General features: G+C 39.1%; 1 protein-coding gene and 1 long non-coding RNA gene across 3 annotated transcripts; one reads left to right on the forward strand and one right to left on the reverse strand.

The window, feature by feature from the left end:
* Nucleotides 1–1,911: 1,911 nt before the first annotated feature.
* LOC127350215 (rho GTPase-activating protein 8) lies at nt 1,912–9,206 on the reverse strand. 2 transcript variants are annotated; one of them, XM_051376609.1, is made up of 13 exons: nt 9,099–9,206; nt 7,797–7,846; nt 6,469–6,600; nt 5,341–5,428; nt 5,091–5,222; nt 4,229–4,315; nt 4,055–4,153; nt 3,861–3,971; nt 3,698–3,771; nt 3,348–3,425; nt 2,956–3,084; nt 2,719–2,822; nt 1,912–2,112 (listed from the first exon to the last, which is right to left on the reverse strand). In XM_051376609.1, the coding sequence occupies exons 2-13, from the start codon at nt 7,834–7,836 to the stop codon at nt 1,915–1,917; spliced, it is 1,272 nt and encodes a 423-aa protein (XP_051232569.1). In that variant the 5' UTR covers nt 7,837–7,846; nt 9,099–9,206; the 3' UTR covers nt 1,912–1,914. The 2 variants fall into 2 exon arrangements, with proteins under 2 accessions (XP_051232569.1, XP_051232570.1); XM_051376610.1 differs by having other exon boundaries at nt 8,952–9,172.
* A 13,476-nt stretch (nt 9,207–22,682) lies between these two features.
* LOC127350761 (uncharacterized) lies at nt 22,683–25,573 on the forward strand. Its single transcript, XR_007880626.1, has 3 exons — nt 22,683–22,786; nt 23,130–23,344; nt 23,448–25,573. It is a non-coding gene; the product is annotated as an uncharacterized LOC127350761 (long non-coding RNA).
* Nucleotides 25,574–25,821: the final 248 nt, after the last annotated feature.

Genomic DNA, 25,821 nt, shown 5'->3' on the forward strand with positions numbered 1-25,821 from the left:
TTGTTATAACAATATTTCAAGTTTTTACGACAAACAAACATAACGTTATATACACGTTATAATGTAAAACATTACAGTAAGTCATGTTACAACATGAAACGCTTCACATTATTACGGCGAACAAACTTATAACAGTAAACTTGTTATAACGTGATCATTTAAGTTGTTACAACATGAGTTGTAGTTTGTAAGTTTGTGCCGTAATAACATGAAAATATCGTCTTAAAACAATAAAATGTTTACGTCATTACGACACAAGAAACTTTTCTTATCAAAATATTAACAATTTGTCTTATAACATGACAACTTTATATATTGTTATAACAATATAAGTTATTGCATTATAACATGATACCGACAGCGATATGCTTCATTAAACTGAAACTGCAGATGGATTTTAAAATAAATAATTAGTGTAATAAAACGTAGATCGACCCCGGCAGCAGCAGCAGCGGCCGCAGCGCCGTCCAGGCTCCGTCACACAAACAGCAGATATGCATTAACATTGTACCGACTTGCCTTTAAGAAAGAATCATCATCAGTACAGAGAATGTACCATGTGATGCATATCGAGTCCTCACCTGAGAGCTGCAGGACTGTGACGAGACTCCAGATGGAAACCATATCAGCGCCCCCCCCCCCACCAAACCCCAAACCACCACCACTCAACCCCTCCATCCCCCCCAAAAAAACCTCTTCATCCGTTTCTAGAAATCTTCTCCGGGAGAAACTGTGCAGTGCTTAAACAGATCTATTTTAATACACGACACAACATTTGAACAAATAAGAAAAAAAAAAAAGTTAGAACATTTTTATATTCTTTTATCAACAAGCAAAAAAAATAAAAGAAAACTGAACATTGGAGGTTTTCTATTGTTTGCCAGTTCTGCATTCTGACTTCTAGCTTGCAACGTTCAATGTATTATTTTTGCCATGAAGAGGCGACGACGACACGTTTTAGATGGAAATGAAAAATGTCTGTTGGCTGTTTGAAGTAGAAGTTTTTTCTTTGTCATTGATAAGGGGACTGTCCAGTGGATAGTGTGTATAGGAAAGTGTTTGTCTTAAATATGCCAATGTAGTTTTTTCTTCTTTATGATGCATTAAAAAGTTGATCGATGGAAGTTGGTAAATGATTAAAGAGTAGTCTCACTTTTTTGTACCAAGTTCTTACGAAAAATGGAATCATTAATAAACAAAATACCAGAACAAAATGTTTGACTCAAGTGTTTTATTATTATTATTATTTTTATAGCATTTATTTATTTAGCACTATTACTTTAATATGGACAGTTAGGAAGTAAGGTATTACTAATAAATATGAATAAAGTAAACACAACTTTACTTTTGTTAGAAAAATATTCACATTATTTTGATTTTAGACAAAACTGTATTTTACTCGTCGTCAGTCGGAATTTTGGGGAGAAAAACGACACGATTACTAATTTTATGCAGAGCAGAAAGTAATATAACCAGTAGTGTAACTAATTACTGTTAGCAGGGAGTAATAAGCAAAGTAATATTATTACTTCTGAAGAGTAATAAATGAAATTTTCAGCAGTAATCAGTTTCGATGAGAAGAAAAAAAAAAAGATTAACGACTGAATAAAGAATGTTTGAGACTGATTGATCAGAACTGATCGACAGTTATTAGTCAGATGTGTTATAAACCATTTATTACATATAAAAACTTCTTTAGTGAATTTATGACCCAAATAACATTTGACCATGATAGAGTTTTTAGTGTAAAAGGTTTCATCCTCTGGGGGGGCGGCACTGAGCTCTATCATCCTCTGGGGGGCGGCACTGAGCTCTATCAGGTTTTGGAGACTTTGTCCAGATGAGCGGGAACATCAGAGTCATTAAAGTCTTTGGGTTCAGAGGATCAGAGACCGAGCCAGGTGTCCGAGGGGTTTAGGGCGTTACCTGTGTCGGCGGGCAGCGGGACCCGAACACGGTGTGGAAATGTTCGATGAGGATCTCGGTGAAGATGTTGATGGGGGTCAGGGCGCTCAGGGAGATGGAGCCGTGCCGAGGCCAGACCAGGTTCACCCCGAACACACAGGCCAGATTGGATGGACTCATCTTGTTCATGATGCTCTCCTGAGACACCTGGTGGCGAGGGACGGCGTTTAACGAGCAAAGAATTCACCTCAGACAGCAGAGACGGAAATATAACAACGAGTCAGCGAACCAGTAAAGTCTAAAGCAGACGGCGCCCTCTGCTGTTCAATCTTTATTTAGCTTCATGATTTGGTAAAATATTAACTGGGATTATTTTGACAGATTAATGATCAATAGAAAGATAAGTTGTGTCATAATTTTCATTTTTACTGTAAAAACTATTAAAATCGTGACGATGTAACTTTATTGAGCCTGTAACAAACAAACAGTGCAGCTTTAATCTGTTCTGATTGTTTTATATAAACTATTATATATATATATATATATATAAATAAACAGCCCAGTTATTTACCTCTGAACTCTCACTGCTTTATTAGAGACTCTAACTGCTGCTTCTAAACTAACTGGTTCATTTTCAGCTCGTTTTCTCTGAGACTCTGAACATGAACGCGGTTTTACAGACATCGGACTGAAGGTATAGAAGTTATTATAAATAAATATAAATCCATATAAATAAACATAAATAAATATACATATAAATAAAGAAACAAATACAAATAAATATATATAAATATAAATAATGGAGGGACTCACCATGTGGAGGAAACACAGCAGGAACTTCGTCACAATGAAATTATGTTCAGGAAGACTTTCAACTATCTGTTTACACCTGGAGACCCTCAGACTGCTCTCCACAGCTGAAGGACAACAACAACATCATCATTAATCTTCCTCTCCCTCCTCCTCCTCCCTCCTCCTCCTCCTCCTCCCTCCTCCCCTCCTCCTCCTCCTCCTCCCTCCTCTCCCTCCTCCTCCTCCTCCCGTACTCACCGAGGAGCTCCTGGACCTGGCTGTAGACCCTGAAGGTGAGCAGCGGTTCAGGAAGTTCTCTGAGGAACGTCTTCAGGATCACGGCGGGAACGTGGACGTCGCCGTACTCGTCAAAGTTCACAGGTTTCCCTGGAAGAGTTCGATCATTCAAATAACCTTTATTGACACTTTATCTGGTTTCTAGTGAAGCTTTAATTAAACATTAGTTACCTGTAAACTCTGTTTCATTGTCTCGTTATCGACTGTGGAGCATTTAAACTGAATGAAGGTGCTCTACAAATACCGTCTGATTGATTGATTGATTGATTGATTGATTGATTGATTCCTGTGTGAGTCTCAGAGACACTGAATGAAACAGACCCCTGATGTTGAGAGAGGGAGACCCCACTCACCGAGGTTATACAGCTTCTGAACGTCCTTGATGAGCTGAACTCGAGCCGATCGTCTGAAGATCCCCTCGGTCCTCAGACCTGAGACAGACAGACAGACAGACAGACAGACAGACAGACACAGACATATCATCATTATCTGACATCAGCTGAATATAATATAATATAAAATAATATAATATAAAATAATATTATATAATATAAAATACTATAAAATAATATTATATAATATAAAATACTATAAAATAATATTATATAATATAAAATAGTATAAAATAATATAAAATAATATAATATAAAATACTATAAAATAATATAATATAATATAATATAATATAATATAATATAATAACCTTTCTCCTTCAGGTAGTTCACCGTCTGAGAGAGCACCGGAGGGATTAAAGCCTCCCTGTTCTTCTCTCTGATGCTGGAAAACAAACACTGATCGATCACAGCTGTATCAATATATCAGTGATCAGTTCATTAGAATCCATTATTGGTAGAGAGCAGACTCACTACTGCAGGCTGACTCCAAACTGCTGCGTGGGCAGAGGGGGCCGAGGTGGGGGGGTCCTCGCTGAGGGAGGGGGTCCGCCTTTCTGAGCAGCTCGTAACTTTTCATCGTGTCTGTCGTTGAGGTGAAAGGACGCAGAGGTCAGAGGTCAAAGGTCAGAGGGAAAGTAAAGCCACTCGTTTTAGACTTTGTGTACCTGAGGACGTCGGGGGGGATGATGAGCTGCTCGTAGTTCAGGTGCTCTCGGAGCTCGGCCAGGTAGTTCACGTACGTCAGCTTCTTCCCGAACTTGTGACTGAGGAGAAACAAAGACAGCGTCGGAGCGACTGAAGACTGCTCGACCTCCAGGGGGGGTCGGACGCGTCGTTACCTGATCAGAGGTTTGAAGATGTTCCAGACGATTCGGATGAAGTTTGTGGGATGAACGACGTACAGAGTCTTCAGGTTCTTCTTGTACCTGTAACACAGTTTATATCTGCTCAGTCTGATTCCTCCAATCAGAGAACAGCTCGTTACTTCATCACACAATATTTATAATGTTTGAATCAGGACATCAACGGTGTAGATTTTACAGAACCAGCAGGGGGAGCTAGAGAGCTCACAGGGATTACTTCATTATTTATTATCATTATTTGACACTTTGGCCTCGTTTACTGTCAACTTCCCACATTGTTACATCCGGTATGTGACAGGAACTCGGAGAGCAGAGTCTCCTTGTTTTAATGTTTTTAAAGTAACTGAAGTTGTTTTTTTACCAAACTGACAGCATCTTCTTTATCGTTGAGCAGCCAAATTTAACTTTTTAATAAATACTAATTGGATTTATTCACCTTTTGTAAATCGTTTTGTTAAAAGTGAAAATTACAAGCAGGGAGGCTCAATAATTATCAGCATAGAAATGAGAAATGTATATTATGAATAATTTAATATTAATAATAATGTATTTGGAATTCTTATGGAAAATATCCTTTATATTCTGTAGTTTTTTAAAGTTTTTTAATGAATTAATGAACATCTAAAGAGTCAGAACTGTTGTTGTTGTTGTTGTTGTGTGATGTCAGATTTGAGTTATTTATACATTAAATTATCCATCTTACATAAACAACCTCGGGGTTTCTGACCATCGAGTGATCGTAAAATACAAACACGTGTAATTATCAGTTATCGGCTGAACAAACGTCCTCATCGTGCCGCTCTAATTACGACCACAGAAGAAGAGTCGGGTGACGTACTTCCTGTCGAACTCGCCGTAAGCTTCTCGCAACCATTTCAGAGACGGTTTGTTGCTGCTCCTCAGGCCGTGATGGAAGTAAACCAGGATGTAGTCCATCTCCACGTACTGGTCCAACGTGAACTTCAGATACCTGCAGAGGAAGAGTAACGGGAACGTGAGGTCAGCCGCTGACAGGTTGCCGCCGTACGGAGGAGGAGGAGGAGGAAGAGGAGGAGGAGGAGGAGGAGGAGGAGTTACTGTGAACGTACTCCAGCAGCCGGCGGTGGTTCAGCTCGTGAGACGGAGGCAAACAGCAGCTGCTGAACACGATCAACTTCCTGCCGTAGTTGTCGTCACCTGGAGGAAAGATTTACACGTCTTAACCCTGAGGACAGACAGACAGAGAGAGAGACAGACAGAGAGACAGACAGACAGAGAGAGGGACAGACAGACAGAGGGACAGACAGAGACAGAGAGGGACAGACAGAGACAGACAGACAGACAGACAGAGAGAGAGAGGGACAGAGACAGACAGACAGAGAGAGAGAGGGACAGACAGAAAGAGAGACAGACAGACAGAGAGAGACAGACAGACAGAGAGAGAGAGGGACAGACAGAGACAGACAGACAGACAGAGAGAGAGACAGACAGACAGAGAGAGAGAGACAGACAGACAGACAGACAGACAGACAGACAGAGAGAGACAGACAGACAGACAGACAGACAGACAGACAGACAGAGGGACAGACAGAGACAGAGAGGGACAGACAGAGACAGACAGACAGACAGACAGACAGACAGAGAGAGAGAGGGACAGAGAAGACAGACAGACAGAGAGAGAGACAGACAGACAGAAAGAGAGACAGACAGACAGAGAGAGAGACAGACAGACAGACAGAGAGAGAGACAGACAGACAGAGAGAGAGAGACAGACAGACAGACAGACAGACAGACAGAGAGAGACAGAGAGAGACAGACAGACAGAGAGACAGACAGACAGACAGACAGAGAGAGACACAGACAGACAGACAGAGCACTGGTGGAGCAGCATTATGTCATTTGTAGCCGTTATTTGATGTTTTTGTAACAAACCGTAGAGAAATTGGTTTAAAGCAGCATTCATATCGTTTTTGGCCACTTGGGGGCAGCAGAACAACATCTGAGAGCTTTATTTTAAATAGTTGTGTTTAATATCTCAGCCAACGGCTTCCTGCTTCCACATTCTCATTTTTGGTTTCCAGTCTGGGGACTGAACCGTCTTTTAGCTCTGTGAGAGGAAGCAGTTCGTATCAGAGCTCGTCTGATCGCAGAGTACGAACCCAAAAACCAAAACGAGGAGCTAAAAGAGGCTGAACGTTTATTTATTTAAGAGTAAAAAGGTTTTCGGGGCTACTGACCGCAGACCTGGATGATGCCGTGTCGAGCGACGTCGTAATACGGGTGAGAAGGAACGGGACTGAAGGTGCTGCTGGGAGGAACCGACGGACCGTCAGTGACCTCCTCATCCTCCTCTTCCTCCCGCTGAAGTTCTGTCAGAATTAAAAGGGAAGTTTTAATAAGTTTAATGAAAGAAGTTTTTGATATTTACAGTTTATACAGGAAAGCTCAGAGTAAAACAGACTCATAACATCAGCTGGATCAGAAGTTCCCGCTCTACACACCCAACATTTCCTTATCTGCTCCGTTTTACTCTTCCTAAAATACAGATTATCAGAGAGCGGGCGGAGCGGGTGGATGTTTATTCTGCAGCACTGAGGGAAGTTTTCTATAAACAGAGTCGGTCTGATAACAGACAGGAAATGATCCGCTCGCAGTGACCTGACAAAAGCTTCAGAGAGCCTCAAACTCTGCTGTGACTTCACTCAGTGAATCAGAGTCAGAAAGTCCCTTTTTAAAACACTCGTTTACACTTCATCAGGTCCAATAACGGAGGCTTAATAATGAAGGTTGTAAAGTTTCAGAGAGCTTGGACCATCAGAAACATATTAGAAGGTTTTAGCTGCTCAGTTTTTAGGTTTCAGTGTAGAGCTTCTCCAACTTGTTCCTAAATACTAAATAAACCCTGGACCCAGCTCACACTGTCTCTGAGTGGAAGGTAATAATATGAAGACATGAGGAGTTATTGGGCAACAACCGCTCCCAGCTCACATCTGTGCACAGCAGGAAGTACCGCAGAGCCCTTTAAAGTAAAAAAGGAAGCCCCCCCGCAGTGAGGCTGTACTGCCCTCTCTAAAACTAACTACCCACACAGTCAGTTTGACATTGCCCTGTTCTGACCTTAAAATAAACGTTGTGGATTCCTTTGTTATCGTCTTCAGTGTTATCAGAGGGGCAGTTTGTTCCTTCAGTCAGACACACAGTGTGCAGGTGCACAGTCACACCTGTCTTAAAGGGGAAGGATCTAACAGGTGCAGGTGGGCTGTGGGTGGTTTTGGCCTTTTGTACAGCAGGTGAACTTTTATACAACTCATCCCTTTTAAATGATATTAAAACTTAAAGTTATGTTAATTAAGGGCCACATTCAGTTCCACATTCAGTTCCACCTCTTTGACCATTTCTGGATCATCTGGGAGTCGACCAGAACTTCACAACGTCTCCTCAGACGCATCCGGGGGACGTCAGGGAGACAACGGACGGTTTTATTTACAGTCTGAGGGAGGAAGAAGATTATCTCTCTGATTATCTGTCTCACATTTTACTGACAGGAAGATTCTTATAAACTCACCTATTTCTGCCAACTGCTCCAGATCTGATGTCGAGCTCATTTCTGACGGACTGAAAGAAAAACAATGATCAATAATCAATAAAACCTCCAGAGAGTCGCAGTGTTTGTGACATTTACTGGACTTTATACTTATATACATATTTTTATATACACTCCACAAGTGAACAATGATTTATTATTATTATTATTATTATTATTATTATTATTATTAGACACAGACATTAAAACATTATTGATCCTTTGGTGAAATTCAGAAGCTAAATAAATAACTAATAATAATAACAATAACTTACAGCAGAGAACAAACACATTATAATTATATTAATTAAATTAATGTTCATAATCATTTATTAAAGAGGTTTATGTGAATAAATAGTTTATAATTATATTAATATCTTTGTGTTATAAATTATATGTTGTTACATTATTTACAGAAAATTAAAGTGGGCAACTTTATAATCATATTTATTTACTTGAATAAAAAGATATTAAACTCTTTGATTATACAGTTAATTAAATAAAAAAATCATTAAATATATATTAATGTTTTATATTATAACAGGTATGATTCACAATTATTGTAGAAATTATAAACCAATTTATTTTCAACTAAAAGAAAAATGTTAAAATTATAATAATAATAATTTAAGAGTAAAAAATAAACCAAAATAAGGTTTTTGTGAAAATGCTCCACAGTGAGTTTTAACTTGTAACTGAGTATTTCTACTTTTACTTCAGTCGCTTCAGTTTGTGATATTTTAAAGATAATTAACAACCTTATTAAATATTAGAATAAAGTCTGGCTGCTGCAGTTTGGTGTCGAATTAAACACAATAATTTAGATTCATTTAAATGAATTAAGGTTTAGTCCCAATTATCGATGAGTGCTTTAACTTTAAGTATATTCTGCTGCTAATATTATTTATTATTTATAGTATTTACACACTGTGGTATTTATACTTCAGCGGCTACAACTGATTTTAAAACTAATTAACGACCTTATTAAATATAATCATCATTAATATAGAGACAACAGCAGTTAATTAAGGCAGAAATAAGCCTTTTAAAGCCTCCATACAGTCACAGAGTTACACAGCAGGTAACAAGAGAAGTCAGCTAACAGGTAAAGAGCTATAATTAGCATATTAGCAACACCTGAGCTGATTGATTGATCCGTAAAACCATCGATTATCAGTCGATCACACGGTTAAATGTCATCGTTTCGTCTCCCCGCGCTTCGTACGGGGTTCCGTCCGGTCCAGTGAGGTCGTGAGGAGCAGCGTGAAGCGGTCCAACACTCACCTGTAGCAGCTAACGTCGGTGAACCCGCCGAACCGAACAGGTAGAAGTCGGTCCGAACTTCCTCAAACAGCCGTCGGCTGGGAGGCAGGCGGTCGCACTGCGCATGCGCTCTGCAAACTTTTGTACAGAGGCTCCGAGTGACAAAATTAGACTTTAATTTTTGTTTTAATTTATTCATTTATTTACTTTTCATTTAATTTTTTTTTATATATTCTATTGTATTATGTTATATTCTTTTTTATTTATTAGATTTTATTGTATTTTATTATATTTATTTATATTTTATTGTGTTTTATTCTCTTTCTTTACTCAGGGGGATCAATAAAGTCACATCTTAATATGCCTTATGTTATCAAATATTTATATATGTGATTGTTTGTTATTCTTTTTTTCTGGCTCTCCTTAAAGTCTAGTAAGAAAGTATTTTCAAATTCAGGCTGTAGTTCCCTTTAAGCTACTTGTGAAAACAAAAAAAACAACAACATATATTCAAAAAATTCATAAGAAAAGTCATAAAAGTCATAAAAAATATCAACTAAATTACAGCTATGATATATTTTGTACAGATTAAGCCACCAAACATATATAAATAATATAAAAACATTATTATTTTTTAATACTATTTCCTCTCAAGGTCTCCCACAGACATGCTTTTCATTGTATGCACACTTCATCCCTCCCAAAATGTTTTTTCTTTTGTTATGTTTTGTAATATAAACTGTACGGAAGCATATTGCATTCAATTAAAAAAAAAAACTTTTTCTGAGTGATTTATTTTTTTGTTTGTTTTTTTAAAATATTTCTTTCTGTTTTTCTGACAGTTTTTTTCCTGTTTTCAATAAAACCAGGAGTTCGAAGTATCTCAATAATTCAGAAAAAAGAAATTACTCCGAAAAAAAATTACTCAGAAAAACAGAGTTTTTTTTTTTTTTTTCAAGTGAATGCAATACGCTTCCGTAACTGGTTTGGAAAAAATAAGAATAATAAAAAAAGAGCTTCACCATAAACATCTAAATAAATATAAAATATATTATAGTAAAACTAGTAAATATAATAGTAAAACACTGACAGGGAACATTTTACTGTACTATGAGTACTTTTACTTTACATGCAGTACCGCTTTTGTCCACAGGGGCCGCCAGAATCAACACAACATATACTTACTTTAAGTAATGCTCCGAATGCACTATATTAGAGTATATATATAATATTAGTACTTTAACTCAGTGTGAATTATTCTTCCACTGCTGAGGATGAAGCAGACGACCTGTTCTCAGATGTGAATCCTTTCCCGCTCTGTCTGAAGCTCTCTGGTTTTCTGAATAAATCTTTTTCCTCTTCGGTTTCCTGGAACGAGTTTTGTTGTGGTGGTTTTATTATTCTGACTGCGTCTCACCTGCAGTGAACTCGGGTTAAGCTGCAGCTCTGTGAAGCTGAAAATCCTCAATATGAGTCAGTCTGCAGCTTCCTGGATTTAAGGTGGAAAAAGGTTAATTTTTTTTTATTACACGGAGGCTTCTGGGATCCTGTTTATTTTCAGATGTGATTTTTAATTGGTCACAGAATTAATATTTAACATCAAAATCATAATATAAATAATGGTTTTAGTATTTTAAAACCAAAATGCCTGATGTTGATGGTATTAAAAACATTTCTGAGCATTATTGTCTGTTTACTGTGTTGAAAACGTTATTTTTTTGCTCAAATAATACTACATTTTATAATAATAATAATAATAATAATAATACACTTTATTTAAGTGACTTACACCAGGATTAAAAACATTTCAGGAGGTGAAATAAAATAATAAATAAAAAGACATTTAAAATCATATACAAGTGAAGTAGAATAATACAAACAAAAATAACACTAAGAATAATAACAATAATTGCAAAAGTAACCATTAAAATGATACTAAATTAATTGCTAATATATCATAAAATAATAGTTACAAGACTAAAATAGATGAGGCATGATGGAAATTAAATGTTACTTAGAATGAATAATATATATATACATTTTTCTTTAGTCCACAACTAATAATAGATATTGATCCTGTAGGACGCCATCAGCCCGCAGTGTTTTATATTTTACAGTCAGACAGGATCAGGATGGAAAACCCCAGAAAGAAAATCAAAGGTTCAGTTTCTGGTTCTTTTAAGTTGTGTGTCAGATCGGCTTTTGCTCGAGGCAGAAAATAAACATAATCGGATTTATCTTCAGATGGAAACTCACGAAGAGACAAAATAAAAAGATTAAAAAGAGTTTCCTGTCAGAAGCTCTAAGTAAAGTTGTGAAATCCTGACATCTGCTGGCCGGAGTTCGACCACTGCAGCTGATTGACGGCTGATATCTGACTCTGACACCCAAACAGCTGCTTATAGATATTAAATTAAATATGTTATTATGTTAGAAATCAGTGGCTCAAACTAAATAAACCTCAGGTGTTTTTAAATGTGATGATTTTAAAAGAGATAAAGAATCCTTCACTCTCTCTCAACTGTGTTTTATTCACTTTATTAATAATGTTTGTCTTTAAACACCAAGTTGGACTAACAAGGAGTTATTAAGTATAAATCTGGCTTTTGACTGACTTTATAATATAAATATATGTCTTTAAATTAAATAAAGTAAATCCACAGTGATAAATAATATAAATCAGAAAGGTGTTTTGAAGGACATTGGATTTAAATTTTAATACTAACTCTGTCAAACTCCGGAGAGTCTCCTGTGTCTCGCTGTGTGACGGCTCCCGCTGAGGCGGGAAAGACGTCCTGGAGGGAAGATTTACTAGCAAACAAATTTATATGCAAAGCTGGCACTAAACTCTGTGGGGAGGAATTTCGGAGAAAGAGTCTTTGTCTTTTTGGCCCCGAAGCCGTCGACGGTACAGAGCCGACAGAACAAAGAGGGAGTTACATGAGACAGAAGGGACCCGAATAAAGACGTGAATGACACTGAAATCAGAGCAAAGTCAAACAATATAATGTCAGAGGGATTTTCATTGTTAATAAAAGAGGCAATTAAAAAGCAATTAAGCTTCAAAGCTGATCAGGATGTAACTGGGTTTCTAAAACTTTGGCAGCTTCCTTCGGGTCCGTTATCGTAACATTGATTATTATTTTATTATCTCGAGATATCACACTGTTGTCGTGTCCTCACAACTTCAGATCTTAAGATAACAAGCAGTTCTCATAGATTTAGATTCTTCTTAATGTTATCTTCAGAGATCGGAGTTCCTCAGGGAACGACACTGGCCCCACTGTTGTTTCCCTTTAATGTGTCGGCAGCATCACTCAGGCAGACACTGCTGGTTCAATGGGTCATCTGAATACATTTCAGATTTAAAGTGTTGGAGAGCAACATTTAGCTGCTAGTGTGCTTTTAAAAAAATCAGCATTTACTTTACTGTGTTGTCTTATAATAACAATAATAATTTACACTAAAAAAGTTTATTTTACATATTTTTTATTATATTTGAAATACATGGAAATATTAATGAAATTACAATAAAAGCAAATTACAATTTTAAAATATACAATTTAAAAGAAACTTTCCTTTATTCACATAAAAAGATTAAAATATATTTGTAAGTCTGTAATTTTTTCGCAGATATTTACAGTTTTTTTTAATATATCCAAATGTCAAATTCAAGTTTTATACCATCAGTACATTTCTAAAATTATGTAATTTTTGTTTTTACATGGATTTGTTTGTTAACTGACAGATATCTTGTAATTATGTTAGTTTTCACAGCAAAAATGTTAAATAAAATTTAAAATAAAATAAACGTTGTTTATCAGTGTATAAGCATTGGTAAACTGTCAAAATACAGTTGTTATCAGTGTAAACAGCAATAATTACTGTAATTTCACAGATAATGACTTTTATTACAGTTCTATAACTTTAAACATTCAGATTAAAATAAGTAAAATCAAATAAAAACAGCACTCTGCTGTAAATTTAAGCCTGATTATTTGTATTATAGCAGAGTTCGCCTGTATTTATAGCTCAGTGCATTGTTTTAACATGTTGTGGTCTATAGTGAATTACAGATTAGTCCACATTCAGTGTTTATCAGCCCATGACAGCAACCACAGTTCCCTCCTATATGGCTCCCTTTATGTACTCACGATAATAAACACAAATGTTTTCAGTCTATGAATGAAAACACAGCTTCAAACACACACAAACACTATGTTGCAGCAGTGGAGGAAAAAGTACTAAAAAGGCGGGTTTTGATATGGTTTTCTGTGATTATGCAAATTAAGAGAGTACATGGGGAGTATGTGACCCAAATATGGAAGAGAATACTGATGAGCTTAATCACTGGCAGCAGATACTTGACACCTCCACATGCTGTATGACTGGGAATATAACGGGAAGATGGATTATAAATACCCCTCTAATCTAAATATAGTCGGAGCAAAATGGGAGATTTACAAAATAAACTGACTGTCAGAGGAGCTCCGGGATAGACCTCACATCTACGTACAAATACTAATCTGTGAATTTATTCAACTTAAACATTTATTTCATTGTATTCAATAAATGTCACAGTGAACAAATAACATATAATCTCTTACTTTAACATCTAAAATTGGATATGAGGGCGATTTTTTTTCTAAAAAAGGTTGTTTCACCCAAAAGTTGTTAAAAAACACATTTTCTGTTTGAGGCGATGCAGACTTTGTTTGTGTTGTTCAAAATAAAGAAAAGGAGGCAGAAAGATATTTACATCTCACAATATGTAAGTATCCTCCCTCTGCCTGTGTTGTATCGCAGCCTCTCTGTGGTTTGTTTCCATAGCCGATCTGCTCCGACTGAAACTGCTGTTTTTATCATCTACGTCGGCGAATTAAGGATTTATTTCCACCAAACCAGAGTTGGTGATTGTTGGAAACACTAACAGAGACGCTTTTAATGAGTTTTTTTCTGTTTCTGTCTCATTGTTTTGGTCTGAGCTGCTGGTTCTCTGAGATTAACAGCCAATTGTTGGGTGTTTTCCCTTAAATATTGCTTCTGTCAACCTACATGTTTGTAGTCCACGCACATGATAGGACTACAATAACCTTGAGTCCAATGTCAACCACTTACACAAAGATGTGTAACAGTGGGTTCTGTCATTGCATCTAAATCCAAACACATCGCTGTATATTTTGCTGTAGTGAAAGACTTGTTCTTTAATATATTCCTATAATTCCCACTTTTTTTCCCCATTTATCTTTTGTGTGTTTGAGCTGTTGGGGAGGGCAGACAGTGAGAGAGAGAGCTGGGAATCCTGTTCATTACAATGAACCAGGCTCTATAAATAGAGACAGAGTGGAGGGGCGAGGGGGAAGCTGGTGGGGGGGTTGCGAGGGAACACAAAACTGGATCTGATGGAGAGAATCGCTTTGAGACGCTGCAGGCGTCGTTCAGACGGAAGGATGGAGACGTTCGCTCTGTCTCACGTCATCGACCATGTTCTCACCGGAGTCATGAACGGGAAGAGAGAAAGGCAACCATCCAACGATCCATCCATCAATCCATCCGACCATCAAACCACCCATCTATCCATTGATCCATACAACCATAGAACCATCTGTCCATTCAAATATCCATCCATTTATTCATCCATCCGTTCATTCATCCATGCAATCTCAGAACCATCCTTTCAAATATCCATCCAACCTGAGCAACAAGACAAAACGTTCAAAATCAAGATATATGAAATACGGATAAAACAAGAACATAAAAAACATGTTTTCAATCCATCCACTTATTATGGTTTTATGGTGGGTTGACTTTAGTTTCACCATCAGTGCAAAGACGCTAATAGATGCAAATTTCGCACTTGATTTGGACAAATTTCATGCATTTGCCCCATTTGAGTATTTGTCTGAGTTAAAAATATTCAGCTTTGAGCAAAAATAAGTGTATAAGCGAGTAAACTTGCACGAGTAATGCAAGGCAAAACATTTTTTTCCCTGTTTTCCCCCGGATAAATCGCTATCAGAAAATAGCAAATAGGTTCTGAGACTGTCTCCGTCCATCCAAACACTTTTATTCATGAATCTGTCAAAAGGTATCAATCAATCAGCCAAAGAAACCTACATCCATCCATCCAAAGAACCTTCAACCTGTCTGTCCATCCATACAGCTAAAGCACCATCTATCCATTCATTCATTCATCTAATAGTAAAATAATCTGTACATCCATCTATCCAAAGACAGAACCATCAGTCCACCCAACCATTCATCCTTCTGGATGTCCAACTGTAGATTCATCATCCATTAACACTGAGAACAGGACAAAGACACATGGATATACTTCAGATTTAACCTGCATTATGTTTGTGATACAATAATAAAATATAATAATACAAATTTATTTATTCTCACACGTCAAACTGAATCAGTAAATACATGAACCAGTGGGGCTTATTAGAATGATCAGTAATAGACTATTTACACCACATGTAAGCCATAAATCTTACCCTCAGTTACTGTGTGTACTTTCACTACAGCGTTTCCTAGCAGATATAACAGAGCGTGTATTTCCTGTAACAGTTTCCTTTCCTCTGTGTTGTGTTTTGGGGTTCTACTGAAATCCAGCAGGGTCCAGGTCTGAAGGCTGTCACATTGTCCTGTGCTGCAGCCCGGCAGCCAGCAGATGTCAACGTTGCAGCAGACGGTCCTTGTTGTTGTGACACTTCTTCCAGTAGCTCCCACTGAGCCTGAGGCCGTCTGAACGCTGCGATTATCAGCACACCGCCACGTTTGGACGGCTGAATGAGGCTTTATCAGTTTCCATCCAGAGCACGAACGGAGAGTCCACATCTGTATGCTCCTGCTGAACTGCACACCCTGAAACCCCGACAATACTGCATCTACTGCACATTTTAATCTGTGCTGTACATTCATACATTTCATCAATTAGTAAATAAGCTTTTCTTATGTGTCTTATATACATTTCACACAGTAGACTGATAAATAATAAACAAAAACCAGCAACAGACCCAATATAAACAAAAGGAACACTGTTCTATGGAGTTATTATAGTGCCAACACAAACTTAATCTGACTTAAATTTAATTTAATTTCAGTTTCAGTGGAGACACAAATTAAAAAGACTAGCTCCTATTGAAAGAAATATACGTATAAAAGGTTTTTGATGAATCAAAATCAGGATGCAGTGAGAAGATTAAAATCAGCACAAATTGAATAATAGTAAATAATAAAAAGTTTTTACACACATCTGAGTTTAAAGAAATGTTTAGAGACTAATTAAGAAATACTGTCGGATCGGTGTGTGATGGGAGTTGCACGATATGGTAAAAACATCATATTGCGATATGATTCACGACATTTTAATGCTGTTGATCACATTTTACAGCTTCTTGTGATTTCCATATTACACTTATCGCCATATTTCGATAATATTTTGATGAATCACGCCGTCCTATACCCGATCTCCCCATGTTGATTTCACCACAGTAATTAATAAAAATGTACGTCTGCGGCTGTAAGTTAATAAAACTCCATCTAAAATCACTGAGTGCTCGGTCGTAATCAGCCGTCTTGTTGTTTGGTGTAAAATGTTTGGAGAGCTCTTCTGACCTCTGCCAGGGACAATCAGCTCAAGAGCCGAGCAGCCGGCCCCTCGGCTCCAGCAGCCAATTTAGAGACGTGAGTGGCGGCGGCGGCGATGGCTCCCTGGCTCTGCCGCACCGCATTACAGCCCCTAATTGATTTTCTGTTGTAATCTCAAGGTCTTGATGACATTCTGGACGCAGTAGCTCGGTGTGGATGAACTTGCTCTCCCGGTGGCAATTAATACACGTATCTCTGCAGCGTTGGTATCAGCGTGGAGGGTCGGCGTCCCCTCACAGCGTGAAGGTTGGGTTGTCAGCACGCCAAGGACCCGGTTGTGATCCAGCTTTTGGGGTTTAACCTCCGATGTGTTTACGTCTTACAAACTTTAGATTTTAGATGTGATGGTGCACTGTAAACGTTGGCTCGTGACCCTGACGTTGACCTTCAACCTTTTATCCATTGACCATCACTGTAAAAAAGATCTGTAAGTTTACGGGTTTTTCCGTTTATTTGACAGATTTTACATGGAAATATAAAAAATTACAAAAATAACCTGTGGAATAATCATAAAACTACTGCTTATTTAAATAATTGTTTATTTTTTTCCACATAAAACAGTTATTTAATAGATTCAACTGTTAAATTCAAGTTTAATACTGTTAATACATTTATAAAATTGTGTAAAATTAGTGACAACAGGGGAAAAAAGCATTTGTTGTGTAATTTCACATGGATTTGTTTGTTAATTGACATATCTTGTATAATTATGTTTTTTTTATCAGTGAAAACAGCAATAATTCCTGTAATTTCACAGATAATGACTTTTATTACAGTTCTGTAACTTAAAATTCTGATTAAAATAAGAAAAAAACAAATAATAACAACACTCTGCTTCATTTAACTCATTTAATTGTTTTTACAGTGTAAATATCCTTAATTAAACATTAAAAAGACAAAAAATTAAAAAAGATTTTTTATCAAATTAAAGCTAAAAACTGTATTTTAATCACAGAACATTACCGTATGAGTTACTTTCTGTTGTTTTACTGTATTTTTTGGTCTCCTGCTGCCAGAATATTACTGACTCGTATGGTTAATCTTTACACCCCTAATCATAATCACACCCACTCTCTGTGGGATATAAAGTTAATCAAAACAGCAACAACACGTCTTAAAACTGTCCATAAAGTTGTTACAGAGCGAGCGATTGTGATAAATCACTGCTGCCTGATGTTGTGATGGATCCCGTTCCTGAGCAGTAACCCGTGAGATGATGACTCAGGTGGATCTGCAGTCGTATCTTTCTTCTCTCTCTGTGATCTCTGCAATAAAGAGCAGCTGCTCGAGTGTCGGCCATTATACTCATCAGCAAGAGGGCAACCGCGCAGCTTTCATCACCACAAGCTGAGAGAGAGAGAGACAGAAAAATAACTGCCAGCAGCCTCTGAGGAGAACCGACCTCCAGGATCAGATCAGGATTTTATGTCCCCAACATCGGGCCAGAAACGAGCTCTGAAGACGTCTCGGTGGGATTTGGATACGTGATGTCGTGAAGCTGTGCCTGGGGTTTGGGGCTTCAAACCAGTGGGTGACGGCCCAGCTAGCATGTCCTTCACTTGTAAACACGTTTAATTTTACAGCACTTAAATTACTTAGTAGTTCTGAGAGTCCAAAACAACGTCTACAAATGTTTTGTTGTGTCCAAAAAACAAAGATTTTACATTTTCAGCGACATGAAAAAGAGAAAAGCAGCAAATACTCTCTCAATAAAACCTGGAACCAGTTATTTTACCTGTTTTATTGAAGGTTTTGGCATTGTGGGCCTGAAAGGAAGGAAACATCTGGTTTTCATGTGTCATATTTTAGTCTTTTTATTAATCTCAGTCGTTCTGCTGTGAGTCAGAAAATCAACAGCGGTTGAAATATATCTCTAAAAATGCTGTTTATTATGTGTGTGTGTGTGTGTGTGTGTGTGGTGTGTTAGTGTGTGTACAAACAGCTGGTTTTCACACACAGCATCGGCATCCAGGATATTTATCGCCGTGGAAACGGATGATCCACCAGCCTCATTAGCATTCAGACGGTCGCACCAGGAGAACAGACCTCACCTGAGAGCAGGGCCGGAGCACACAGCCGCTAACTGGTGTCAGGACCGTATTGTAGCTGCTGGATAATCCGCAGGCGGAGGAACGACGGGCGGAAATGTTCAACCGGTGCAGTACAGCCGGTTGTGGCGGTGGGATTTCAGTCCAGTCAGATTTAAAAATGTTGGAGGCTGAGAGGAGGCTGCGGAGGAAAGATAAGCAGCGATGACTTCCATTTATCAAGGACGGTCAGAGCACTGGTTGCACGAAAGCGTGGACAAAAGCTTTTAATTCATCACACACACTTTAGGCATCGATGCTAACATTGTTAATCACAGAAACATACACGATATACAATATATAACTCAACTAATCTGACGCATTTCTATAGATTAAACTAATCCCTTAAACATCTACAGTAGTCTGTTACTTGTAGTGGGGTATTGGTATCAGTGTTTAAAGGTTCAGGAAGCTTTTTATTTTTATGTATTAATAACTTTTTATGAGTCAGAGAGTGAACGGGTTGTAGTGGAGCTTTGTCCCTCTGCTGCCTGTGGACTGATCTCTATGTGTCTCCAACACAGAGTCCACAACACAGAGTCCAACACAGAGTCCACAACACAGAGTCCAACACAGAGTCCACAACACAGAGTCCAACACAGAGTCCAACACAGAGTCCACAACACAGAGTCCAACACAGACTCCACAACACAGAGTCCAACACAGAGTCCAACACAGAGTCCACAACACAGAGTCCAACACAGAGTCCAACACAGAGTCCACAACACAGAGTCCAACACAGAGTCTATAGTCAAAGCTAACATTACTGCAAAGCTAGTGGGACATATTATCTGATTGTGCTTCTAGCTGGATAACGTTCGCTTGATTGCCAAGGAAGTGGAACGTTAGTTACGTATTGTAACTCCAGATTCTATGAGTGTAGGCGCAGCCCTCTAAGAGCTATCGCTATTGGGTTTATCCCTCACGCACCTGCGCAGTACTGAGAAAAAAAATAGTCCACGCCCACCCACGGGGGGAGGGGGCACCTACACGGTATATAAATATACGTGTTAACATACAATCAGCTCCCATTTTCTTTCTTTTCTTTCAGCCACCAAGCTGCAACTACTTTGAGAATCATCTTACAAGTGAAGAAAACTACAAACCATGTCGGCGGAGATGGCAACCTCCTCGGCGGGCGACAGGCCGTGTCCCTCCAGCCCGGACGGCCGCGTCTCCCGATCCGACCTCCACACCCGCTGTGAGATCTGCCTGGGAGCTCAGCATGCCGGCTTGGCCTTGATCTCAAGATCCTCCAGCCATTACTGCGCGCTCCTTCCTCTTGAAGAAAAGCAACGACGGGTTGACGGAAGGGGATGACGTCTGGCCTCTGCGAGAGACCTCCTCCGTGGACGAGGCTCTGGAGATCCTGGTCCCGCCTGACGTCTCGGACTCGGACGAGTCTGAGTTCTCCCATGCTGGGTTCCCTGTCCCTCCCCTCTCCCAGGCGGGAGAGCTGGAGCACGCCGAGAGTGGATGTGTCATCCCGGGGGAGTCCGGGATCCCTCCCGCTCTGGCCACCGTCCTGCCATCGATCGACGGACTGGTGAAGGAGCTACCAGACATCATAAAAGATGCACCAGCTCGCTGGGGCCTGCCGGTCCTGCTGGTGGATGAGATGTGCGGCGTTTTTCCCCTCGCTCAGCTGAGCAGGCGAGACGCTGTGTGGCCCCGCTTCCCGCCCATCCAGAAGTACCGGGAGGGCGCAGTGGCAGACCCGAAGAGTCTGAAGGCGCCTATCTCAACGTATGTGCCCATCACCAAGGTTGCTTCATTGCCAAGGAAGGGGAACTACTAACTAGCTAATGTAGAAAAGTACTGTCAGCTAGCTTCATCCAGACTCTGGGGTTGCTCACGAACGTTATCGCTTGCACAATCCTAATAAATAGAGAAACAAATACAATCAGATGACTGATCGCACTTTATCCGGCTCATTTTATTCCCAAAAGCTTCTCCTTGTTGTGGTTGTCGGCGAAAACACAATTAATTTGCAGAGTTGCCAAAATATTGAGCCGTTTCTTTAAACATAATAAAGAAAATCTGGTGTGTGTGTGTGTGTGTGTGTGTGTGTGTGTGTGTGTGCTGAAAATAGAAAAGCCACTTAAAAACAACAGATTTCATGATGCATGGAGGAGATTCCCACAGAGGAAGAGGAAGAGGTAACATAAAACACGAGCAACGACAGAATCAATCAGCCCGGCAGACAGCTAATGTCGGCACAGACATTTAACCAAAACCTCCGTCTACATCCACCGTCACACAGGAACCAACCACAATGAATGAATGTCACCACACACACACACACACACACACACTCTCTGATCCATCATGGCCGCCCCTGCAGGGCCCCGAGGCTGCGAAGAAAAAACCCACTACAGTTGTTTTTATCAAGATAATGGCCGTCGCACATTTAAAGGTGTCGCTGTGATTTATGGAAAACATTCTCCCATCAGGCCTCTGGATTACCATCGCTCTCCCTCCCAGAGAAGAACGACCATATGCACAATACAGATAACAGGAAATACATAGTTCTGTTGTTCTCTCTGCCTTTTTTAAACAGGTATTTCCTTTCTGTGCAGTCGGCTTTATATATATATGGTAGTATCTAGATAACCTTTATGATTTATTATGGAGCTCCTGTAAGCGCCTTTCTTATTAGTTTTATTATTTTACCACAGTATTTATTTCTCCTCGCAGTATGAATGTGTTGGATGGAATAAAGTGCGGTGGAAAGTACATTTACTCAGGTTGTTAGCCCCGTTCAGTTGCACACTAACGGCAGCTACGTTAGCAGTTAGGCTAAAAGTTTAAGATTGATTGAATGTCAGGATATTATTGGTTGAAATCTGTTAGTTCATGCTGACGTAAGCACGCGATGGTTGACGTTGTTAAATATGGGAACACTATAACTGAGGGTGTGATCTTAAAGGGTTAAAATGAGTAAAGTGTGACTCTGTCCATTAACTGCTTCTATATAACATATAATAGATATAAACATTGACACAAACAATTAAAGCTGAGCTGACTGCTTTAATAAGAAATATGTCGGCCAACACTCGTGTGTCCTGGATATTTGTGTTTGAAGAACACACATTGCCGGCTGGTGTCTCCCACACTGACACCCTTCCTCACCCCGAGAGGAAACTCATCCGTCAGTCACAAACATCCTCACCCTCCTGTTTCTCTCCCACATTGTTTGGTTGACGGCTCTCAGCGCGCTGTCGTGTCTTTGTTTGTGGAACTTCACTTCTCAGTTTATTCAGATTTACACAATCGTGCCCAGACCTGCAGACTCATCACGCTGCGAACACGACGCCACCGAGATAAAGAAAATATGTAGGTTGGCTGCCAAAAATGCTGGTGATGGTGACAGTGTAGAATAAACAAATATGACCTTATATTACATCTCCACCTTTATGTTTCCCAGCAACAAGAGAGCGCTTTGTCTTTGGAAGTTCAGGTGAAATGAAAAATGTCTTTTTAACCCTTTAAAATTCTCCCTCGACTCCGCTACCTGCTAATGTAGCTACCGTCAGCGTTCGCAACCTCCCAGTGAACACAACCTCCGAGACAGAGGACAGTTTCCAGATGGACTTAGCAAAGTAGATAACTGATGATGACAGTGATGATAGCTGCTCTCAGCTAATTAGCTCATGCAGCTAAAGTTTTTGTTTAACTTTGATCATTTAACCCTCTGTGGTACCGTGTTGCCCTCAGGCAACATACCCATGTTTGGCCTGTCAAATGATGAATGATGCAATACTTTAAATAAGAGGGAAGACCATAGGGAACCAATAACAATGCTTTAATTTGTCACATGACTTTCAGGAGGCCATATAAAAACCCTTTTTCTGCAGATTTTTCCAAAAGAAACAGCTTCACCATTTTGCGCCACAAAAAAAAAAAAAAAACAGCGTAATTTCCTCGCCCTTTTCCATCTGGAAAAAAATATATTCCTACTAATAGGTGAGTAAACCTTCATTCTTATAGTTTCATGCAATTTATTTTCTAATTAAATAATGGAAACGTTCAATTGCAACTGTTGCCCTGAGGCAACAACGTGCCATTATGGAATCAGTATGGCAGCATGAGATATTGGTAGTGTGTGTTTAGGTATACATAATGTTCAAAAGCATACCATTCATCATAATTTAGTTTTGATCTTTACAATTTAACAAAGATATATTTGATGTTGGTTGCAGTAAAGTAGAGTTCAGGCTATTACTATACTCTGTAGGCCATAGTCTACTATTATAGTGAACTTTGTCTTATTTGCTTATAATTTCCACACATTTTCCTCCATTTTCAGAATGAATTCAGCCTCATTCTATGCCCCTTTAAGGAAGAAGAGGGTAGAAATAACTCTTCCAGTTGAACATAGTGAGGACGAGTTACAGTTAAGTAGTGATGATGACGAGCTGCAAGAATACTTGCCAGGAGAAAGTGAGACTGATGAGGAGGATGAGGAGGATCAGAGTGAGAATCAGGATGAGGATGGGAGTGAAGGTGAAAGTACAGAGACAGGTATTTATAGTACAATATATTAAAAAATTATAAAATTTGAATTATTCTTTATATTTTTATTGAATGCTTAGCAAGTGTGCTTGTTTTTCATTTCCTCTTCCAGAAGCAATAGAAAAGGCCAAGAATCTGGGATGGAAAAAATGCAGGCACATCCTTCCAGTCCAACAATGGAAAGGCAGCCTCCCCAAAGCCACAAAAGTGAAGACTCCAATTGAATACTTTAGGGATGATCTACTAACCCACGACTGCATTGAAAACATGGTCAAGCAAACAAATCTAAATCCCAAATCGGCTCGCAGGGTGCAGCTTCTCCACGGACAAGGACATGAAGAAGAAGGGCCGGGGAACCTTTGAAGAGAAAGCTGCAAACCATGATGGAGTCCAGCTCACAACAATAGTCGTGCTGTCCACCTCCTGTCCACATTTGCCTCAGCCCACCCAACAACTTCTGTCCAAAGATGGGATAGGGGCATGGGATTATATAGCACTTTGAATTGCCTCCGGGTCTGAAATGTGCTGTAAACTTGCCTTGCCAGGTTACCTGCCCAGCTATTGCCAAGACATATAACAAAAGCAAGGGAAGTGGTACCACAGGATCGTGTCCCACATGCTGGATTTCACTGTAGTCAATGCGTGGCTCTTGTAACGCAGGGATTGCATGGACTGCGGCCAGAGGAAAAGTCAGTACAGCTTGCCGAAATTCAAAGCTGAAGTTGCAGCTTGCCTTTGCAATGAAAGGAAGGTTCTGAGGAAAAGGGGAAGACCATCAACCAATGGAGACCTGGCTGAGAAGAGGCACAGAGGCCCTACTTCAACAGTGCCATCACCACCTGTGCGTCAGGACAACACTGACCACTGGCCTATTTGGGTGGAGAAAAAGGGGCAGGTGCAAATACCCTGGATGCAAGGGTATTGAAAGTCCAGTGCACAAAATGTGTCACATACCTGTGCTTCACTCCCGAAAATAACTGCTTCATGGAGTTCGATAAGCACTGAGCAGCAGTGGACAGCACAGATGGATGTGAGGAAAGACACGGGACTGACAGGACTGTTTTGCAATCTTTGTTTTGATAAATAGTTTGTTTCAAGTTCGAAGATTTACACTTAAGACTGTTCAAGACGTTCATTTCAATGGGTTGATGGTGCAATGGTACTAACTGGCATCATAATGCGTACCATAGAGGGTTAAACAGGTTTTTTTCCAGTGAAAACGTCAAAATAAGTTAAATTCTGTCACACAAACTTTCCGACCTTCGTTGTTTTTTGGTACTTTCTGTGTTCCAGGACGTTATTGTCCTTTGTGGCCAGTAGGATGCTCTGAAGTATCACCTCATCAGTTCAACTCTAACAAAAGGTCACTGTGGTATTGTGAGCAGACACTTCCAAACCCACACTGACACATTCTTGCCAAATATCCTCTGGTTTCGTTTCCTCGCTGAGATGGAAAGTTTTTGAGAAACTCTTGATGGAAGGTGAAAGGGACAGATTGGCCCTCGGGGATGAGATCTGTTTCTCCAGCTTCCTTCATCCAAACCTGCAACCAAGAGTGACGGAGAGCTGACACTGCAGCGTCTCTGTCTGTCTGTCTATGTCTGCGTCTGCCTGTCATATCACACTGTTGTTCTTTTCTCAACAGGCAGCACTTAAACAGACTTCTGTGTCTGGGAGGGACTGAAAAAGACCATAAATAAAACCTGTTTTGGGGCTGAAATGAGATGTTTGCATGTGCACACACTGGAGTCAAGATCTCTGTTAGCTCACAAGTTAATTTGATTTAAATTGTGTTGAAACAAACACTGCACTGTGGCCTGTGTCCAGAAATAATTCACTATTATTTCACACTGTGTGTATAAGGAATTACATAGTGTGTTGTAGGGCAAAAAAACAAAACAATTTCAGCGTTTAAATTTGCCTTTTCTCTGTCTATGCAATCAGTGTTGGGTCAGATTACTCTAACATTATACAGCAATTATTGTAATTAGAAACATAATCCAGTGGGTTACAAAACAATATAATCTAATCTGAATACTTCTGGATTAAATCAAAATCAAATACTAATATATTGAACTTTCCGTAGTTCTCACTATACAAAAACACAATAAAACAGTAATAATAATATCTATATATCAATAATCTAGTGTGTTAGCCAACTCACACAGTGTTTGCAAGTTGCTGTATGTATAAAATATCCATACTTTTGCAGTATTAATACAATAATTATTAAATTTGTCAACGTGTGTTTTCTTGTGAGTTAGCACTAGCAGGCTAAATGCTAGCAACCAGGCTGATAGGTAAATACAGGAGCAGCAGCTTTGTGATCGTTTCCAGGTCAACACTGGCAATTTATGTGATAAATTATGTTTAGTCTGGAAGATAATTAGAAAGATGATCATAGTAAATAACTTTTCCTTATGTTATATAATACTATAAATTATATTTATGACATAATTTGCATAATAAACAGGAAAGTCAAAGGA

This window comes from Dicentrarchus labrax, unplaced genomic scaffold, assembly GCF_905237075.1.
Source record: "Dicentrarchus labrax unplaced genomic scaffold, dlabrax2021, whole genome shotgun sequence".
NCBI classification, from domain to species: Eukaryota; Metazoa; Chordata; class Actinopteri; family Moronidae; genus Dicentrarchus; species Dicentrarchus labrax.

What these genes read in the sequence shown, in the direction of transcription:
- LOC127350215 (XM_051376609.1), bottom strand. Translation starts at nt 7,836, where the DNA reads ATGAGCTCGACATCAGATCTGGAGCAGTTGGCAGAAATAG. An exon ending in CCAGGTCCAGGAGCTCCTCG is followed by an intron (nt 2,823 to 2,955) that starts GTGAGTACGGGA and finishes GTTGTCCTTCAG; the next exon opens with CTGTGGAGAGCAGTCTGAGG. An exon ending in TGCTGTGTTTCCTCCACATG is followed by an intron (nt 2,113 to 2,718) that starts GTGAGTCCCTCC and finishes CCTCGCCACCAG; the next exon opens with GTGTCTCAGGAGAGCATCAT.